The sequence below is a fragment of the Rana temporaria genome, chromosome 3 (genome assembly GCF_905171775.1).
Source record: "Rana temporaria chromosome 3, aRanTem1.1, whole genome shotgun sequence".
Lineage (NCBI taxonomy): Eukaryota > Metazoa > Chordata > Amphibia > Anura > Ranidae > Rana > Rana temporaria.
The window spans coordinates 204,583,423-204,601,947 of NC_053491.1; the positions used below are offsets into that span (position 1 = coordinate 204,583,423).

Sequence of the window (18,525 nt, forward strand, 5' to 3'; positions counted from 1 at the left end):
TGATGGTGGTGGGGGGATGAGATCAGTGGCAGAGGGATAGTTGGATGGATGGGATCAGAGGCGGCGGGATGGATGGTATCAGAGGCACAGGGATGATGGGATCAGAGGCAGAGAGATGGTGGGATCAGTGGCAGAGGAATGGTAGGATCAGCAGAGGTATAGTGGGATAATGCAGAGAATGGGGGGATCAGAGGCAGAGGGTTGGTGGGATCAAAGGCAGAGGGATGGTGGATCAGTGGCAGAGGGAAGGTGGGATCACACAGAGGGGTGGTGGGATAAGGCAGAGAATGGTGGGATCAGAGGCAGAGGGATGTGGGATCAGAGGGGTGGTGGGGTCAGTGGCAGAGGGATGGTGGGATCAGTGGCAGAGGGATGGTGGGATCAGTGGAAGAGGGGTGGTGGGATCAGAGGCAGAGGGATGGTGGGATAAGGCAGAGAATGGTGGGATCAGAGGCAGAGGGATGGTGGGATCAGAGGGATGGTGGGGTCAGTGGCAGAGGGATGGTGGGATCAGTGGCAGAGGGATGGTGGGATCAGTGGCAGAGGGATGGTGGGATCAGTGGAAGAGGGATAGTGGGATCAGAGGCAGAGGGATGGTGGGATCAGGCAGAGGGATGTTGGGATCAGAGGCAGAGGGATAATGGGATCAGAGGCAGAAGGATGGTGGGATCAGAGGCAGATGGGTGGTGGGATCAGAGGCAGTTGGGTGGTGGGATCAGAGGCATGGTGGGATGGATGGGATCAGGCAGAGGGGTGGTGGTGGGGAAGGGATGGGATCAGTGATAATGACACTCACCAGCTTTCAGTGTCACATTATTGACTTCTTATTTGCAAATTGGATTTTCACTGCATTCACTAAGCTTATGGGGAAGTTCCCTTGCAAAGTGAACAGCCTATTAACTTTCATTTTCACTATGCTCTTTGCTTGTTGTGCTCATGGCTTGTTGTTCCTTGGTATGTGTTGTGCTTTACCAAAACTCTGCAAGACAACCACCCTGTACCACAACCCTTATAGTAACGGATTTTGTCAGTCATTCTCTCAGACATGTATTAACATTTTTTTTTCTTTATTACCTAAACAGTTCCAAAATTAATACTGTGAGACTACTCGTATTTATGCCAAAGCGATCTTCTAAGGAAGAGTGTTTCCTTGCGCGTTTTACACCCCAGGCTTTTCCTCTGCGCATTATCTGGCAATATTTCAACAAAAGTAGCCATATACACTGATTTGTCCCTTCTGGAGGCTCAGCAGTTGCTGCACAAATGTAAATCAAAGACAGATTAGTTGTATCACAGTCTGCTTAACTTCACATATTGCAGACTTAATTTTACCACTTGCACTTGAATTGAAGAATCTTTTTCAACACTCTGATAAAAAGTGCATGTTTATACATTTTCAGTATTCGGACATTGAGCTCATTGACATCTTTGCTGTGCGTTAACACTCATTATGCCATACATTAACTAGCAATTCCTAAGGCAGGCCATAGACGGTGCAAATTTCTTTCCTGCAACCATGGGTTGACAGTGTTGATAGGGGAATCCCTCCTGCTGAGCCATTGTCTTCTCCCAGCATGGGAGGCAGGAGCGGGGGCGGTCAATCGATTAACTTGGTACATTCAGCCTGCCCACTAATGGTTCAGCTGGAACCGGTCGAGAGTCAAACTGTGTATGGCCAGCCTTAGGCACCAAAAAAGGTGCATATGTTATTTTTTTAAATATTTCTATAAGTGAAATGCTTATAGTACCTTACTGCCTATTTATTAAACATAACCTCAATGTAGATATTCATATACATTTACAGTAAAACCTTGGTTTGAGAGTAACTTGGTTTAAGAGCATTTTGCAAGACAAAAAAATTGCCTTGATATGCAAGCGATTTCTTGATATAAGAGTAGCGTCATGTCACAACTGAGTATAAAAAAGAAGAGAGGAGCCTCTAAGTGTAGCAATATGGTTACATTTAATGAAGGTACAACATTTAGCAACTTATTGCTACACTTAGGCCCCGTACACACGGTCGCACCAAACCGATGAGACTGGCCCGTCGGACCGTTTTCATCGGTTCACCTCTGAAGTGGCCGTACGGCCTGATATGTGTACACACCATCAGTCCAAAATCCGAGTGGGTCAGAAGGCGGTGACGTCAAACACACAACGTGCTGAATAAAACGAAGTTCAATGCTTCAAAGCATGCGTCAACTTGATTCTGAGCATGCGCAGGTTTTGAACCAATGCTTTTCTGTACTAACCATCGGTTTGGTCCGATGGGGCAGCGGTTTTGAAGCATGTTTAGAAATTTTTGACCGAAGGAAACCAGACCGATAGCCTATACACACGGTCGGTTTGGTCCGATGAAAATTAACTTCGGTTCCATCTCATCGGATCAAACTGACCGTGTGTACGGGGCCTAAGAGGTGCCTCTCTTCTCTTTTATACCCTGTAAAAAAAATGCTTTGATATACAAGTGCTTTGGATTACAAGCATGTTTCTGGAACAAATTATGCTCGCAAGGTTTTACTGTACTTATATTTAAAGTGCAAAACTATGCTTTACATATATGAGGGGTGTTCAAGTCAAACCGGGACTTTTAATTGTACATGTATAAAAAGGGATGCTAGCATGGCGGTACTACATGCAGTAGCAAGTGCTACGTTTGTCCTATTACTGATAGGCTGCGCACCAGTCTAGAGACTGTTAAACAAGATGGCAGACAGCAGTGTTAGTGCGTGCATGGAATGGCGTGTGGTGATGACAATTCTTGTGAATGAAGGTGTAAAACCAGCAGATATCTACAGAAGACTTCAATCACACTACAGTGATGAGATGCTCAGCTGCAGTAGGACATTTGAATGGTGGGAACATTTCAAAGATGGCCGCTAAATTGTCAGTTATGATCCCGGCCATTGTGGTTCCCAGCTCACAGCAGTCAATCCTAATCATGGATAATCGAAGCATAACCTCTTGTGAAATTGCACGAGACAAATCTTTCTGTGGAAACATGGCTTGGTTTGATCACTAAGGGAGTCCTCGTTCTACAGGAAAACACACACGCTCCTACTGCTCACTACACTATGTGCACATTACAGCAACTCGGTTGGGACGTATTGCCACATCCCCCTTACAGCCTGGACCTCGCTCTGAGTGATTTCCACCTGTTTGGACACCTAAAAGGGGTTCCTCAGAGGTCAGTATTTCAGCACTGATGACGAAGCCGAAACTTTCCAGGCATTAGTTAAACGCTGGGATAAGTGTATAACTGTAGCAGGGAAGTATGTAAAAAAATAAATTCCACTCCTTGAAATTTGTTATTTTATTGTCTAAATTCAAAAGTCACGGTTTGACTTGAATGCCACACCACCCTCTGCAGTCACCATTTGTACAGTTCATCTCAGTGTGTGGGCTTGCCTTCTTGTTAATGCTCTAATTATTAATTTAATTGCAAATATAGTATATGTTTAATCACTTGAGCTCCAGAAGGTTTTACCCCCTTCAGGGCCAGGAAGTTTTCTGCTATTCGGCACTGTGGTACTTTAAAGTGGATGTAAACACCCTTAAACCCGATTCATGAAATTTAAGCTGGGCACATATATCTGCAGTATTTTGTTATCTCTTTTCAATGAGCCAAGTCTTATAGCTCTCTTCTGAACAGTTCCTCTGTTTTTTTAGCCTGAGAACTCCTGACATATTTTTTTACTTTTTAGACAAAAGCAGCCTGAATCTTTTGTCAAAGGAGGTTGCTAAAATAGATTAGCAGAGAGTAGCTCCTATTACAAAACAGCTCTGAGAGTCTCTGCCTATGATGAGAGGGGGTGTGTGCCTTTCCTCCAATCAGCAATTTTAGCTATCTTGGCTGTATGCCCAGACGTCACACTCTGTGTTAACCACAAAGAGAAAATCTCCTAACAAAATCTGAACTTTCTAAACAGTATATAAATGTGAACACAGCAGATATTCATATAAAACCTATGTAGGGAGATTTGGTTAACCTCTGTGTATCATCTGAGGCTGTTCACTTCACTGGGTGTATGGAGGGTTTACATAAACTTTAATTGGCAATTTTGCAGTCATGCAATACTGTACGCATATGACATTTTTATAAAAAAATGTTTACACAAATAGAGATTTCTGTTGGTGGTATTTGATCACTACTGAGTTTTTTTATTTTTTGCGATGTAAACAAAAGACTGAATATTGTGAACAAAATGAAATAATATTTTCTACTTTCTATCATAAAACATATCCAATAAGATCAAATGTCATCATAAACTTAGGCCAAAATGTATTCTGCTACATATGTTTGGTAAAAAAATCCCAATAAGTGTATATTAATTGGGTTGTGTGAAAGTTATAGGGACAAACTGTGGTATACTGTATATATTTGAAAATGTATAATTTCTGATGTACTGATGGCCTATCTAATTTCTTGAGGCCCGAAAACAATTAAAATATCCTCCAAATGACCCCTTTGTGGAAAGCAGACAGTCTGAGGCATTTAGTAAGAGGCATGGTGAGTTTTTTGAGGATGTAATTGTTGTCACAATCTTTTGAAAATAAGTCAGTGCAGTACAGCGTGATCATATGACTGATAGGGCGATGATCAGGGACACTGACTGGTGACAGTATGTTAAAAGAAAATTAAGATTATTGTAACAGCAACGTTTTTAACTGTCATAAATGGGTTACATTCATGACAGCTACAATCACTAGTGATCTGTGATTGGCTACATATAATCACACGGTAAAGGGGTGCTGTGATTGACCCAGGTACCATGTGATAGCTGTGGGCCAGTCACAGCTTGGGAAACACAGCTTTTATGAATTAATTAATTCATAACAGCTTTGTTGACATTGTGATCATTTGTGTGTGGTGGTGGTGGGGGGGGGGGGGTGCAGCATGCCCTTAAACCGAAACAGGCTAAACAATGTATGTGTACATGATTTTAGTGCACATGCCACCCAGCTGTAGTATATGTACTGTACTATGGCTGGTCAGCAATTGGTCAACGTAGTATTAACACCAAAAGCAAACATTTATTATTATGCAGCTTACCAGTTCTTAGATATGATGGCTGTATTCATTTTCTTGTGTAGGCTTTCTTTCTTCTATTTTCATTTGGTGATCCAGCCAGTAAGTCTGTTGTTTTTCAACAGACAAGCTCTCTTGCAGTGACAAGGATGAGACCATTTAACACTGGCAGGGTGCTTCAAAATGATTAGCTTTTATTTATTTATGTAAAACCTTTATCCCAAAAGCAAAAAAAAAAAAAAAATCTTACTGCTGTAACTGATTATACAGGGTTAGCTGGAGTTAAGCTTCAATGTGTATTTAAATCAGCTAGTATATCTTATAATCCCAAGACTGACAATTCTGCTGTCCAAATATCCATCGTGGTGTCTGTATACAGGAAGATTGTTGCTGGATAGATCACCAGGTGAAAACAGAAGGAAAAGAGCCTAAAAAAGGAAAACCAACACAGTCACTACATCAAATGATTGGTAAGCTGCAATATATATTAAAAAAATGTTTTGGGTTTAATACCGCTTTAATTATACATATTTTCTTTCTAGGGCAGATATTATGCATAATGTTCTCTGAATGAACTGTATAACACTTTGTGACACATTCAGGTCCAGTATGTTGTAAATAAAAGATCTGAGGGTTAATTAAAAATTATCTGACATTTATTTTTTGGCAGGAATCAAAGAAATGGATCAAACCATAACTGTACTTCTTACAACAAATATGTTTGTTGGAGGATTTTTCGGGTGTCTACTGGACAATACTATACCAGGTAATTTTTCACATGTATTTGTAAGGTTTCCACACATGTGTCCTAACTATGGCTTTAAGGCCGAGTTCACACTGGTATGACAAACGCTCCGACATTGGGAGCTCATGTCACATGACGTGTAAAAAAATCAATGTTTCCCTATGGGAGCCGTCTTTACTGGTCCGACACAAGGCAATCCGACTTAAAAAAAGCTCCCTGTACTACTTTGGTCCGACTTTGATCCTACTTCAGCCCATTGAATATCAGCGGTCTGCCACTACTTATATTGGCATGGGGCGGGGTGACCGTGTGACATCATCTGAAGGCCCCACCGCTTATGATGTCACCACCCGGGCATGATGGATGGTGATGTGATAAGGGGCGGCCAGTTCCGGTCACCCATCCCATGCCAATATAATTAGTGGCACACTGCGCATTGGGCATTAGAGCGGGAGAGAGCATTGCGTCAACATTGGAAGAAGAGCAGAGGGCGAGGGTTGCCGGGAAGAGGTCCTTGTCCTCATCAACATGGGAACAAGATGTTTTGGGGTGGAGGGGCGCAGGGCCCCCCATCCCCAAAGCACCCACCCCCCCCATGTTGAGGGCATGCACCTGGTATGGTTCAGGAGGGGGGGGCGCTCACTCATCCCCACCCCCTTTCCTGACCGGCCGGGCTGCATGCTCGGATAATGGTCTGGTATAGATTTTGGGGGGACCCCCACACCGTTTTTTTGGTGTAGGGAGTTCCCCTTAAAATCCATACCAGACCGAAGGGGGAACCCATGCCGTTTTTTTTTTTAAATTGGCGTGGAGTTCTTCCTAAAGATTCATACCAGACAAAGTGCCTGGTATTGTGGGGATCAAAGTCGTAACCCTGTTCATTGAAGTCGGACGCATGTCGCAGGGCAAAGTCGGATCCAAAGTAGTATGACTGTTGTGTAGTTCCAGTGTGAACCCGGCCTAAACTCCTCTGGTGTGTAATCAGACTTAAGTGATGAAGTAGGAATAGATTTTTAATAAAAGCAAAAAAATGTACAACCCTTTGCACTTGTCAAAGAGTCAAACACCTTAACAATATTTAGTATTACTTAAGAAAATAACAGAAGCAGAGTTATAGGTGCCGTGTCCTTTCTGTTATCCACCCATAGATTTGCCAGAACCATTGCCACCACTACAGGCAGTCCCAGAGTTTCATACATCCGACTTACATAAGACCCATACTTACAAATGGAAGGAGACAACAGGAAGTGAGAGGAAATCTACCCTTAGGAAGGGAAATTCACTCCTGTAATGCCTCGTGTACACGACCGGTTTTCCCATCAGGAAAATTGCAAGGAGAACTTTTGGCCGGGAATCCTGGCCGTGTGTTTGCTCCTCGCAGTTTTTCCGACGAGAAAACTGCCCAAAAACTGACAGACAAAAAAAGAGAACCAGCTCTCTTTTTTCCCACTGGCAAAACTGGCAGACTTTTGCCTGGCGTTTTTTGACAGTTTTCCTATGGGAAAAACTGTGATGGAGCATACACACGGCCGGGATTCCCGGCCAAAGCTCCATCGCAGTTTTCCTGTCGGGAAAACTGGCCTGTGTGTAGGGGGAAAGACTGCCCAAGCAGGTTCTCGGCTTTCCCCTCGGGATTTCCAACGGGAACTTTTCCTGTCGGAAATCCCGCATGTGTGTACGGGGCATTAGTTACCATGGAAAAAAAAGTGTCTCCACTGACACTTTATCACCAATACTTGTTTCCACAACAACCCAAGTTTTTTAAAATCCAATTGTCATTAGGGCAGAAAGTGAGGTGAAATCTTCTGAACAGGGGCACAGACAGCAAAACAAATAGGGGTGTAACCCTTCCCTATGCTATCCAAAAACAAAAAACATAAAAAAAATGTTTGGGCTGGAGTTACACCTAAAAAATGTATCTAGTTCAACTTACGCTGTACATAAAAATTCAAGTTAAAAACAAAACGACAGAACATATCTTTGTAACCTGGGAGCTGCCCATATTGCCACATACACTACCACCACCCCAAATATCTCTATGTTAAACTAGAATCACAATATTGGTTCTCAATACCTCCTTGTGGCATACAGCACCATACTTTGTGTACTAAAAAGACATTATAAATCATGAAAGCGTATGCACAGCTATAACTTTCTTTATTTTCAATAGAGTGAGCAGGAGTTTAAAAGCCAATTATTTTTTGCTTTATGTTATTTTTTTGCTCTGTGTCCTACTGAGAAACATGTCACTCACTTCCTGCCCTGAAAACCCAAAAATAAGAGCTATTCCCATCTTAGAAAAAATAAAATAAAATAGCAGCACATGTGATGGTATGTGATTAGCTAGGTGAATTATGGCTCATAAAATGTCTTTAAAGCAGTGTTCTAGCCAATATTTTTTTTTTTAAGTCAGGTATCTATTTACTCGCCGTAACATCATATCCATGTCCAGGGAGTCCGCAATGTTGGCCCCCCGAGGCGGATCCGTCCATCGGATCGGGTGCCGTCACCGCCATTCTAACTAAGGGAAACAGGCAGTGGAGCCTTGCGGCTTCACTGCCCGTTTCCTACTGCGCATGTGTGAGTCGCACAGTGCTTTGTGAATGGGCGGCTGTCTTCTGGGACACACACAGGTCTGAAACTGTGCATAGGTAACCTTTCAAACTAGACATGTGTGGTTCCTTTTGTTTCAAATTAATACTCAGACACATTTTTCATTATTCAGAGATTTGGATTTACCTGAATTCCCGCATTACAGTATAAACAAATTTTACCTAATGCTCCGAATAACGTAACAAATTCAGTCTAAAATTCTAATTGAAACTTACATTGAATTCCAGTCCAATTCTAATTACACATAGTGCTGAAATCAAAAACTGTGTGTGCTATTAGATCACCGTTTCAAAATAATGCTGTTTTTGTTAAGCCAAAGGTGATTTAAATAGTCATTGTAATCATTTGATGAAGATTTTTCTTTGTTTGTTCACTTTTCTACATTCAAATCAAAAACAATATAACATTTTAATTTCAACTGTTTCGAAAATATATCGATTTGAATATTTTGAATCAAAATAATCAGTAAATTCAAATAAAATTTGAAAATTACGAATACGGTTCGAACGAATCAATCAAATTTCACTAAACTAAATAACTAGATTAACAAATCAAAACGAAACAAAACTAAACAAATTTTTTATTTTACAAAAAAGTTTATTGTCATAAAAACCAACAGTACAGGTTTATGATATATATGGTATTATAGTATACATCATACAAAGCAAATCCGGGCCTGCAAGCCCTAACCAACATAAAGGAAGCAGGAGCCAAGCTCTTATGCTATACTCAAATATAAGATAAAAAAGAAAAGAGCCCTTAGAACCATACGGTCTAGAACCCAGGCTAACCTGTATATAATACACAACAGAAGAACCTAAAGGTTAGCATCCTCTAGAAAGAGTAGAGAGGATTAACTGCCAAGAGAAAAGAGACTATGGGAGAATGGAAAAAGAAAAAAAAAGAAAAAGAAGAATGGAGCAGAGCGAGAAGGCGAAGAGGGAACGACAGAGGAAGGGGGTGTGAGGTCCACCGGGTGCGCGCAAGGCGATTCCATATTGACAGTAATGCAGTGTCAAACCGAGAAGGGTGGTGGTATGCAGGGCCGTTTGAAGGAATTTGGGGGCCCCAAGCAAAATGGACATGAAGCCCCCCCCCCAGTTCTTTTTACTTCCCCCCGGGCCCCCTCCCTATGTTCTTTTTACGTCCCCCCTCCCTACCAGGTCCGTACCGCGTGGCATGAGATTTAGGCCTGGATTCACATAACACTTACGCAGATGTATCTACAGATACGCCGCGTAAGTGTAAATGTGCGCCGTCGTATCAATGCGCCGTGCCCATAGAACTAGATACGCCTGAAAATAGGCTTCCTCCGACCGACGTAACTTTCCTACTCCGGCGTATCTTGGGCGCATATTTACGCTGGCCGCCTCATTGCAAATATGCAAATGAGGGAGATACGCCGATTCACGAACGTACTTGCGCCCGTCGCAGAAATATACGCCGTTTACGTAAGGCGTACGTCCGGCGTAAAGTTATTCCACCTAATGGAGGCTCATCCCATGCAAAGGTATGGACCACGGAACAGCCGTCGTATTTTACGTCGTTTACGTAGGACTACGTGAATAGGGCTGGGCGTAGGTTACGTTCGGTGATTCGACGTATCCTAGGCATTCGTTCCGACGTGATTCTGAGCATGCGCACTGGGAAGCGTCTACGGGACGGCGCATGTGCCGTTCGTTCGGCCCATCATTTGCATGGGGTCACGGTTCATTTAAATGGATCACGCCCACCGTCCACCTACTTTGAATTAGGCGGGCTTACGCCGAATAATTTACGTTACGCTGGCGCAACGTAGGGAGCAAGTGCTTTGTGAATACTCTGCTTGCCTCTCTGTGTTACGTCGGCATAGCGCATATGAGATGCGCTACGCCGGCAGAAAGATGTGCCGATCTACCTGAATCCGGCCCTTAGTTTCCTGTTCCCGGCCGGACTGAAAGGAAGTGAGTACTCAGTGTGCACTTCCTGTCAGTCCAGCCGGGAACAGGAAACTGAATCTCCTGTACCGCGTGGTACCCGGCCGGAGTCCGGAATGACAGGAGGAAGGAAGAGGAGCTCAGACACGCTACAGAGAAGGGGAAGTGATGACTCGAGGCTCTCTATAGAGCGCTCAGGTGGCTGCAGCATATAGGAAGCGTGGCAAGGGCCCTGCTTGGGGCCCCACGCCAGCTCGGGGCCCCAAGCAATTGCTTGGTTTGCCTGCTTTGTAGCGACGGGCCTGGTGGTATGTAATCCAAGGCTGCCAAACCCTAAGAAATTTGTAATGAGTATCAGAAAGGAACGCCGTCAGTTTCTCATTAACCATAACGTCATTCAGGCGGTTTTTGACTGCCTCAAAGCTAAGTTCGGGGGTTTTCCATGCTCTCGCGATTGTCAACTTCGTTGCAGTAAAGAGATGCTGGGCTAGTTGCCTCTCTGGAGGCAGTAATTCCACAATAGGCTTACCAAGGAGTGCTACATAAGGATCCCTTTTAATGTTAATTTGAAATAGATTGTGAAGGAGAGTGTATACCCTAATCCACAGTCTGCACGCCCGCGGGCAGGACCACCATATGTGTGCCATGGAGCCCTCCTGGGAGCACCCCCTAAAACAGAGTGGAGAATAATTTGGAATAAAGCGAGCCAATCTCACCGATGTGTAGTACCACCTGTACAGAACCTTATAGGCATTTTCCAAGATCAACATGTTACGTGAGCACTTGGACAAAGTTAGTGTTTTCGCCTTCCCATGTCCTCAGGGTCCAACCGCTTCCCCAACTCTCTCTCCCATTAAAGGTGGTAGGATCTCACCGGGGGTCTCCTTGTGGATATCACAGCCGAATATATCAGTGAAATCAGGCCCGGTGAATGGGGTCTGGATCTACAGAGACCCTCAAACAGGGTCAAAGTATAAGGGGCAGGCTGATACTTAATAAGACTCTGAAGAAAGTGGCGAAGCTGTAAATAGCGATAGTGCTCTTGTTAAGGAATACTGTGAGAAGAGAATAAAGCATCAAATGTCAGAATCCTAGTAGGCCTCAAGAGTGAATGAATGTCTGTAAACCCGTTCGCGGTCCACCATGAGAACTGGGATGGATTTTCATGACCCGGCGGGAAATAGAGGGCATTGTAAAAGTCGTAAGAGTGGGAGATGAGGAGAGATCAGCCCTGCAGAGTACTTTACCAAGAGGCGCAGAGAATGGGCCAGACAGGGCCCCATATCCGCTGGTCGATGCACAGGAGGGAGCCAGGGCAATGAGGAGATAGGAACAGGGTCAATGTCAACTAAATCAAGCATAGCCCAGAGTGGAAGCTGATAAGTCTCATGAAGGCGAGAGAGAGAGGCGCTATATTAGCAGCTATATAATAGGCCCGTAGATTAGGAACCGAGAGACCGCCATTGATTCTCCTAGCAAACAAGACCTGTTTGCCAATTCGAGGGTGGGTCGAGCCCCATATAAATGGCATAATTCTGCATTGATGTATGCAGAGAATATGTGAGGGAACTAGAACAGGCAAGACACGGAAAAAATATAGTAATTTTGGGAGGTACCGAACCAAGACAAAGGCAAATGTGACCAGGACAGCAGCATATCCATTAACCTTTTAAACAAATGTGGAAAGTTAGCCTGGTACAATCCAGAATACGTAGGTGTAAGGTGGATCCCCAAGTAGGGTAGCGAGGAGACCCACTGGAAGGAGAACGCCGACTGTAAATCCCCCAACAGACCAGGAGAAAGATTGACCGATAACGCTTTCGATTTGGAAGGGTTAACCTGGACCCCCCGAAAGGGAAGCAAAGGTGTCTAAAAGGGATTGTAAATTTGGTAAGGAAGTTCTGGGGGAGGTCAAAGTAAGAAGAATATCATCGGCAAAAAGGGAAATTTTATGGGGATAGCCCACTACTTCAATACCCCGTATATCCGGATGTGAGCGAATCGCCTCCGCCAGGGGCTCCAGAGCCAGTACAAAAAGAAGAGGCGACAGGGGGCATCCCTGGAGGGTTCCCCTCTTGATATTGAAAAGAGAAGATTCAAATCCATAGTACTTAATTTTTGCCCAGGGGGAGTCATATAAGACTGACATCCAGTGCATAAACGATAACCCGAAGCCGTAATGCCTAAGAACAGACATGAGATAGGGCCACAACAAGTGTCAAAGGCCTTGTTTACATCCAGAGACCAGAGCATGGATTCCAGCGAGCGTGTGTAAGCTATGTGTTGGAGTTGCAATATACGCCAGATAGCATCACTAGCCTGTCTCTGAGGTATAAAACCAACAGCGATTTGCCAGAATTTTGGTCAGAATTTTCATATCGATATTAATTAAGGAAATAGGCCTAAAATTGGCCCAGGAGGAGTGATCACGATCCGGTTTAGGGATCATCACAATGCTTGCAGTTAAGAGATCAGGGGTGAAGGAATGACCATTTTTAACATGGTTGTTAAATGCGGGGCTATCATAACAGACAATTTTCTATAGTAAAGTGCCGTAAAGCCATCTGGCCCCCGTCGTTTTCCCACCTTAAGATCCTTAATACCCTGGAGGACCTCTGAAACTTGTATGTCTATGTCTATTTGCCAGCATTCGATTCGGTTTGTTTGCCCTGGTATACCACCTCTGGCGGGACCAACGTAAAACGCGTTCAGCCCCCTCAGTGAGACAAAGATCTAACTCCGTACGGGCCTGCTCCAAGAGTTTACGATTGCCAGGGGTGGTGGATTGTTTAAAAGCCGCAGATAGCACCTCCAGACGGGACTCCAGAGCCCTCTGCTTCAGACCCCGATATCGCTTATGTGCCGACGCCAACCGAATAATGTGGCCTCGGAGTACCGCCTTATACGCCTCCCAGAGCGTTACAGGCGAAGCAACCGACCCCTCATTATCGCGGAAGTAGTCCTCCGAGGCCTTGAGGATATCTTCCTTGACCACCAGAACAGGGTCATGATCAGATCTCGGAGCAGCCAAAACAGAGGCTGTGGTCACCATAGGAAGGTGGCATCTCAGCATAATAAGTCATAACAGCGACCTCTTTTCCTTGGATAGCGCCTTGTAGCAATAAATATCTGCCATCAGGGTCTGCAATCTGTCTAGTGCAACTAAATGGGACCAATTTGTGGAAAGCTATGAGCACCCCCTTTTGTTTGGTTGGGGCATTAGCAAAAAACACCTGAGGAAACTGAGCATCAAAATACTTAGGGAAGGAAGTGGCCGAAAAATGGGTTTCTTGTAAGCAGCTGCTTCCTTACATACTTGAAAACTTTCACCCTTTTCTGAGGAGAATTCATACCCTGAACATTCAGGAATAGCCAGTTGAGCATAAATCTAACAATAGGCCAGAGACCATTCCCCAAAGCACACACCCCGCGGACCCAGAGGAGGAAAGAAAGGATATAAAGGCCAGAAAGCCAGGTAGAGAGAAAATGAAAGAAATTAGATCAAGGAAAACACAATGACCGAGTAGAACTCGGAATAAACATATTCCAGACATCAAGGTTGCAATTTGTAGTGGGACTAAAGCCCACTGGAGGGTCGGAAGTTGACCAAAACGTCAGTTCGGGTCAAGTTCCGATACATGGGGGAGCAGTGGTCCGTCAGAAACCACTCGGCATCGTTTTAAAAGTAAAATGAATATTGAGGTCAAATCAACTATGGCACAGAGTAAACAGAACAACATGTTTGATAGACACCACCTAAATAAAGGTAAAAGCAGTCTTAATTCCTAAATTATATAACATAACAGTTTAAAGTGAAAATGGAAAACTGAAGGTCGGGGGAGATCCCGCACCCCGGAGTCCCCACAAAAGTCCGGGAAGTCCAGAGCACAGGACCAGTCCACGGCAAATGCAATGTCAACGACATTCTCAGACTATCACTGAATCAATGAGGGCCACAAATTGCGATCTGCGGTGGGCTGGGCACACCCACAATTCTAGTGGGAGCGCTCACCACAGCACAAGGACAGCCCCCATAAGCTGCAGATCAAAAACATACACCCCAAAAAAAAATGGGAGGCGGAAGAGGGAGGGGGAACAGGGGGCACAAATCAAGGTAGGCCAAATGACCATGCGAATGCAACCCCATCATAGAAACCAAATGCCGCCATCACACAGTTGGGGCAATATCAGGCAATGGGGCAAACACACAGTGAGGCGTCCAGGAGCAAGGGAGGGGGGCAGGACCGGGCCAGAGGCCCAGAAAGGGGAGGAGAGAAGGAAAAAAAGGGGGGAGGGGCAGTCCAGATATCGTAAAGTTCTTGAAGCAGAAAGTATAACAACTGGGCCCTCAAAAAAAATAAAAATAATAATAAAAAAAAAAAAAGGAAAAAATTCAAGGGCAAGATGAATAGTCATACTCAGAAGTCAAAATGCGATCCGACAGTCGATTCATCAAAACAGGCTCCAGGAAAGGTCATCCTCTCAAGGTCATCAAATGAGGGTCAAAGCTGTCATCATTTAGGGACATCCTGGAACTGCTGTGCTTGCAGCGATCGAAGTGCCTGGGATTCTGCTGAGACAACTGCAAGGAGCCGTGAGGGGACTGGGATGTCTGTGGGCGGGCTGAGGAAGGCTTTGATTGGGAGGGAGAGAGATCAAACTGCAGATCCTGAAAGTGTCACCGTAGTTCAGGCAAGGAGGAGGCATGAAACTGACGACCTTGGTGATAGAAGGAGAGCTTAAAGGAGCTTAAAGAACCCCCATCTATATCAGATGACCCGAGTCTGCAGGATCAGCAAATAAGGTTTCAGGCTTCGTTGTGACCGGAGAGAGGTCCACAAATAGTTGGAGGGGATTACCCTGGAAGGAGAGGTCCGGGAGATCCCTGGCTGCCTGCAGAAGCCGTTCCTTGGTCCTGTAAAAGTGGAACTTGATGATAACGTCTCTGGGGGGACCCTCAGAGGGTTTGGGAGCAAGGGACCTGTGTATGCGGTCAAATTCCAGGCGCTCCAGTGGGATGTCGGGTGCCAGCTCCTGGAAAAAAAGCCGTGGCTGACCCCTGCAAGTCAGTGATGGCCTCTGGGAGCCCATGGATACGAAGGTTATCCCTGCTATACTGCAGAACTTCTCGAGCAAGGCATCAGAGCCAGCGTCCGTGGGGCTCATCAAGTTGGTGGGGAACTGGAGCAGGCTGTCCTCAGAATGTTGTGTAGTGTCATCCGGCTCAGGGGGCTCGAGAGACATTTTGCCCTTCCCCTTTCCCACAGTAGGAGAGGCTTTTTGCTGGGAGCAGTAACGCTGCAGGTTCCAGGGTGTATTGTACATACCCACTGGGAGCCAAGAAGTGTCCGCAGCACAGAGAGCTGGTACGAAGGTGTCAGGAAGCAAGATGTGCCTTATTCGTGAGAATGGGCAGTCTGACAGCGCAGGGCAGGGAGCAAGGGTTCATCTTTCCTGGCCCTACATATGCGTCCCCCAAGGCTAAGTGTTCAGTACATGGTGCAAGTCAGTTTATAGCGCTAACCAGCTCAGGGGCCATAGCCTGGTCAGCTAAAGTACTTTGGCTTCCAGAGAACTGACTAAACAGTGGAGAGTCCAAATGGTGGGCACTCAGGTGCAGCAAGATGGCCGCCTAACATAGGGCCTCAACTGATCCACCGCCACTGACAGGGAGTGCCACTAACTGTTGCGGGCAGCGGGGAGCATGTAGGTATGATCCGGTGGCCGTGTCTTGGGAGAAGCGGGTGCTGTAAGAGTCCCCAGGGCCGAAATCTGGCCTAGACGTTATAGCCGGATAGAGCAAGATGGCCACCGCGTTGTGGGCCCGAAGACAACAATCTCCCCACAGGCCGCTGAGGACAGGTGTTGCCAGGGATCAGGGGCGGCAGTTAGCTTGCAGCCAGGCTCCGGAGCCCACACTATAGGACCGACAAGCCCACAGAGGCCGGGAGCAGATGAGGGTACCTCAGTCAGGTGGAGGGAGACGGCCGCCGGTCCCGTACTAGGCCGAAGCCTCGAGTCACCTCCCGAGTGGTCCCCAGCACCCGGAACGCCGCGATTTCAGGCCAGTGGAGAGCGGATCCTGCCCAGCGAGCCCCCGGTGTTGTTGCAGTGGCAGGATGGGTCTCCCGGGAGCTGGATGCCGAGGATTGAAGATCGGGTAGCTGGAGCTCAGCCGCAGCACGTCCTATCCAGCACCCCACCAGGCCACGCCCCCTAAACTAATTTTTTCATCATGCACATGTCTATTTCAAACTGAGATCTATTATTCTGCTTGAAGTTGTAGTCTGTTTAGGTAGCAATAGAAAGGCTGTGAGCACAAAATATATACTCTTTGGCTCTGAAACAGGACTTTTTCAGTAAGGATGTTCCTTGAATCATCACAAAGTTACCTTAACTACTGTTTGAATATAAAACTTGTGTGCTTAAGTATATGATCCCAGGATGTTTCTCTGCCTGCTATTGTGCATGTTTTGGCTAGCAACCAGCATAGAGCAATAAATCATTTGTTCAGGCAGAAATGATGATCTTGTTTCTTATTTCCGCTTAGGTTCAGATGAAGAAAGGGGAACTAACGCTTGGCACAAACAGATGCATGCAGGGAAAACTAATGGCAGTGCAGGACAATCTTGTTATGATCTGCCTTTTGTCACAAAATATTTAAGAAAGCTTTCCTGGAGTCGATACATTCCATTCTTACCAACATTTCAGATGAATAGGAATTAGCTGACCTCTTACAACAAGTCGTGTTGCATAAGCTAAATCCACCGGACCAGCATCTGAAAGTTCACCAGAAGAAAACATTTTCAGACAGTATTTCTGCCAAATGAAATATATCCTGTTTTATCAAATAACTGAATAAACATTGGGCTGTGGGAACATCATTAATAAAACATTTGATTTTAACAAAAGGATGTTTTTCAATTTTGAAAGCGGAATAAATACACATACAATTTTGCATTTGTAAACCCTTATTCTTAGCAGTTGTGTGTATTATAATAATAAAAATGGCTCTCTACATATAGATAAATATGCTATTCTCAAAATTAGTTAAAGAGGAACTAAAGTGAAACATTGGCCATAAAAAGGTAGTCAGAAGGCACCAGTCACCAGTATTGTCTGTGGTCTCCCTGCAGTTGATTTTACCCATTATTGACATACCATGCATTGTTTTGCAATGTGTCTCTGTATAGAGGTGGCCATCTTGCTAGAGACACAGCTTTACTTCTTCATTTCAAAGCCTCCAGCAAGGAGAACAGTGATCACTGAGCAACACAGTGGTAAAATCACCAAACCCTACTCCAGATCTCTTGAAACTAGCAGTCAGCAATGCCTTGGATTTCACATGTCTCATTTGCAGATGTACAGCTATGAGGTTGTAGGCACAAAAGTGCTTGAATATCCTCACATACCAAGAATAGGGATGAGCTTCGTATTTCCTTCGAACTCTTATTCGACTCGAACATCGTATGTTCGATCATTCGTCGAATTACGAACGTTTTGGGCCGTTCGCGCCAAATTCGAGTTACGTTTCACAGCCCATAATTCACTGCGGCATCGCAGTGCATTGCTGGCTGATGATTGGCCAAGCATGCACTATGACCTGCATGCTTGGCCAATCACAGCGTGCAAAAAACGGAGAGCCATAATTGGCCAAAGCCAGGGTGGCTTTAGCCAATTATGGCTCAGGGGATTTAGTACATGCCCCACACTATAAAAGGCCGCCTGCAGGTCGGCCTTGTGTAGTGTGTTGCGGTGGTTAAGAGAGAACAGAGAGAGACAGAGAGAGTGTCATTTTTTGCAGGTAGATAGAGCAGGCAGGCTAGTCAGTTAAAGTTACAGTGTGTAGAGGATATATATATGCATCCCAGGTGTTGTATATATATTTATACACTGTATAGTTTAGCTAGATCAGCTCTTCCTAATTTACTGACAGGCAGGTGATTGTGCTAGCTGCAGTATTCTCACGTGGTGTATTGCCTGTGTCCTGTGCAGTGTGCACCATAAAGCTACGTGGTGTGTGTGTACTGCCTTTGTCCTCTGTAGTTTGCACCTAAAGCTACGTGGTGTGTACTGCCCGTGTCCTCTGCAGTTTGCACCTAAAGCTACGTAGTGTGTGTACTGCCTTTGTCCTCTGCAGTTTGCACCTAAAGCTACTTGGTGTGTACTGCCCATGTCCTCTGCAGATTGCACCTAAAGCTATGTAGTGTGTACTGCCCGTG

The 18,525-nt window shown here is 45.2% G+C and overlaps 1 protein-coding gene across 2 annotated transcripts in view; it reads left to right on the plus strand.

Moving 5' to 3' along the window:
• LOC120932057 (solute carrier family 23 member 1-like) overlaps window positions 1-17,259 on the plus strand; it is a 210,628-nt gene extending 193,369 nt beyond the window's left edge. For both annotated transcript variants that reach the window (XM_040344158.1, XM_040344157.1), the window contains exons 11-12: window positions 5,700-5,795; window positions 16,854-17,259. In XM_040344158.1, the coding sequence (XP_040200092.1) occupies window positions 5,700-5,795; window positions 16,854-17,029 (272 nt within the window). In that variant the 3' untranslated portion in view covers window positions 17,030-17,259. The remainder of the gene's footprint in view (window positions 1-5,699; window positions 5,796-16,853) is intronic.
• The last annotated feature ends 1,266 nt before the right edge of the window (window positions 17,260-18,525 follow it).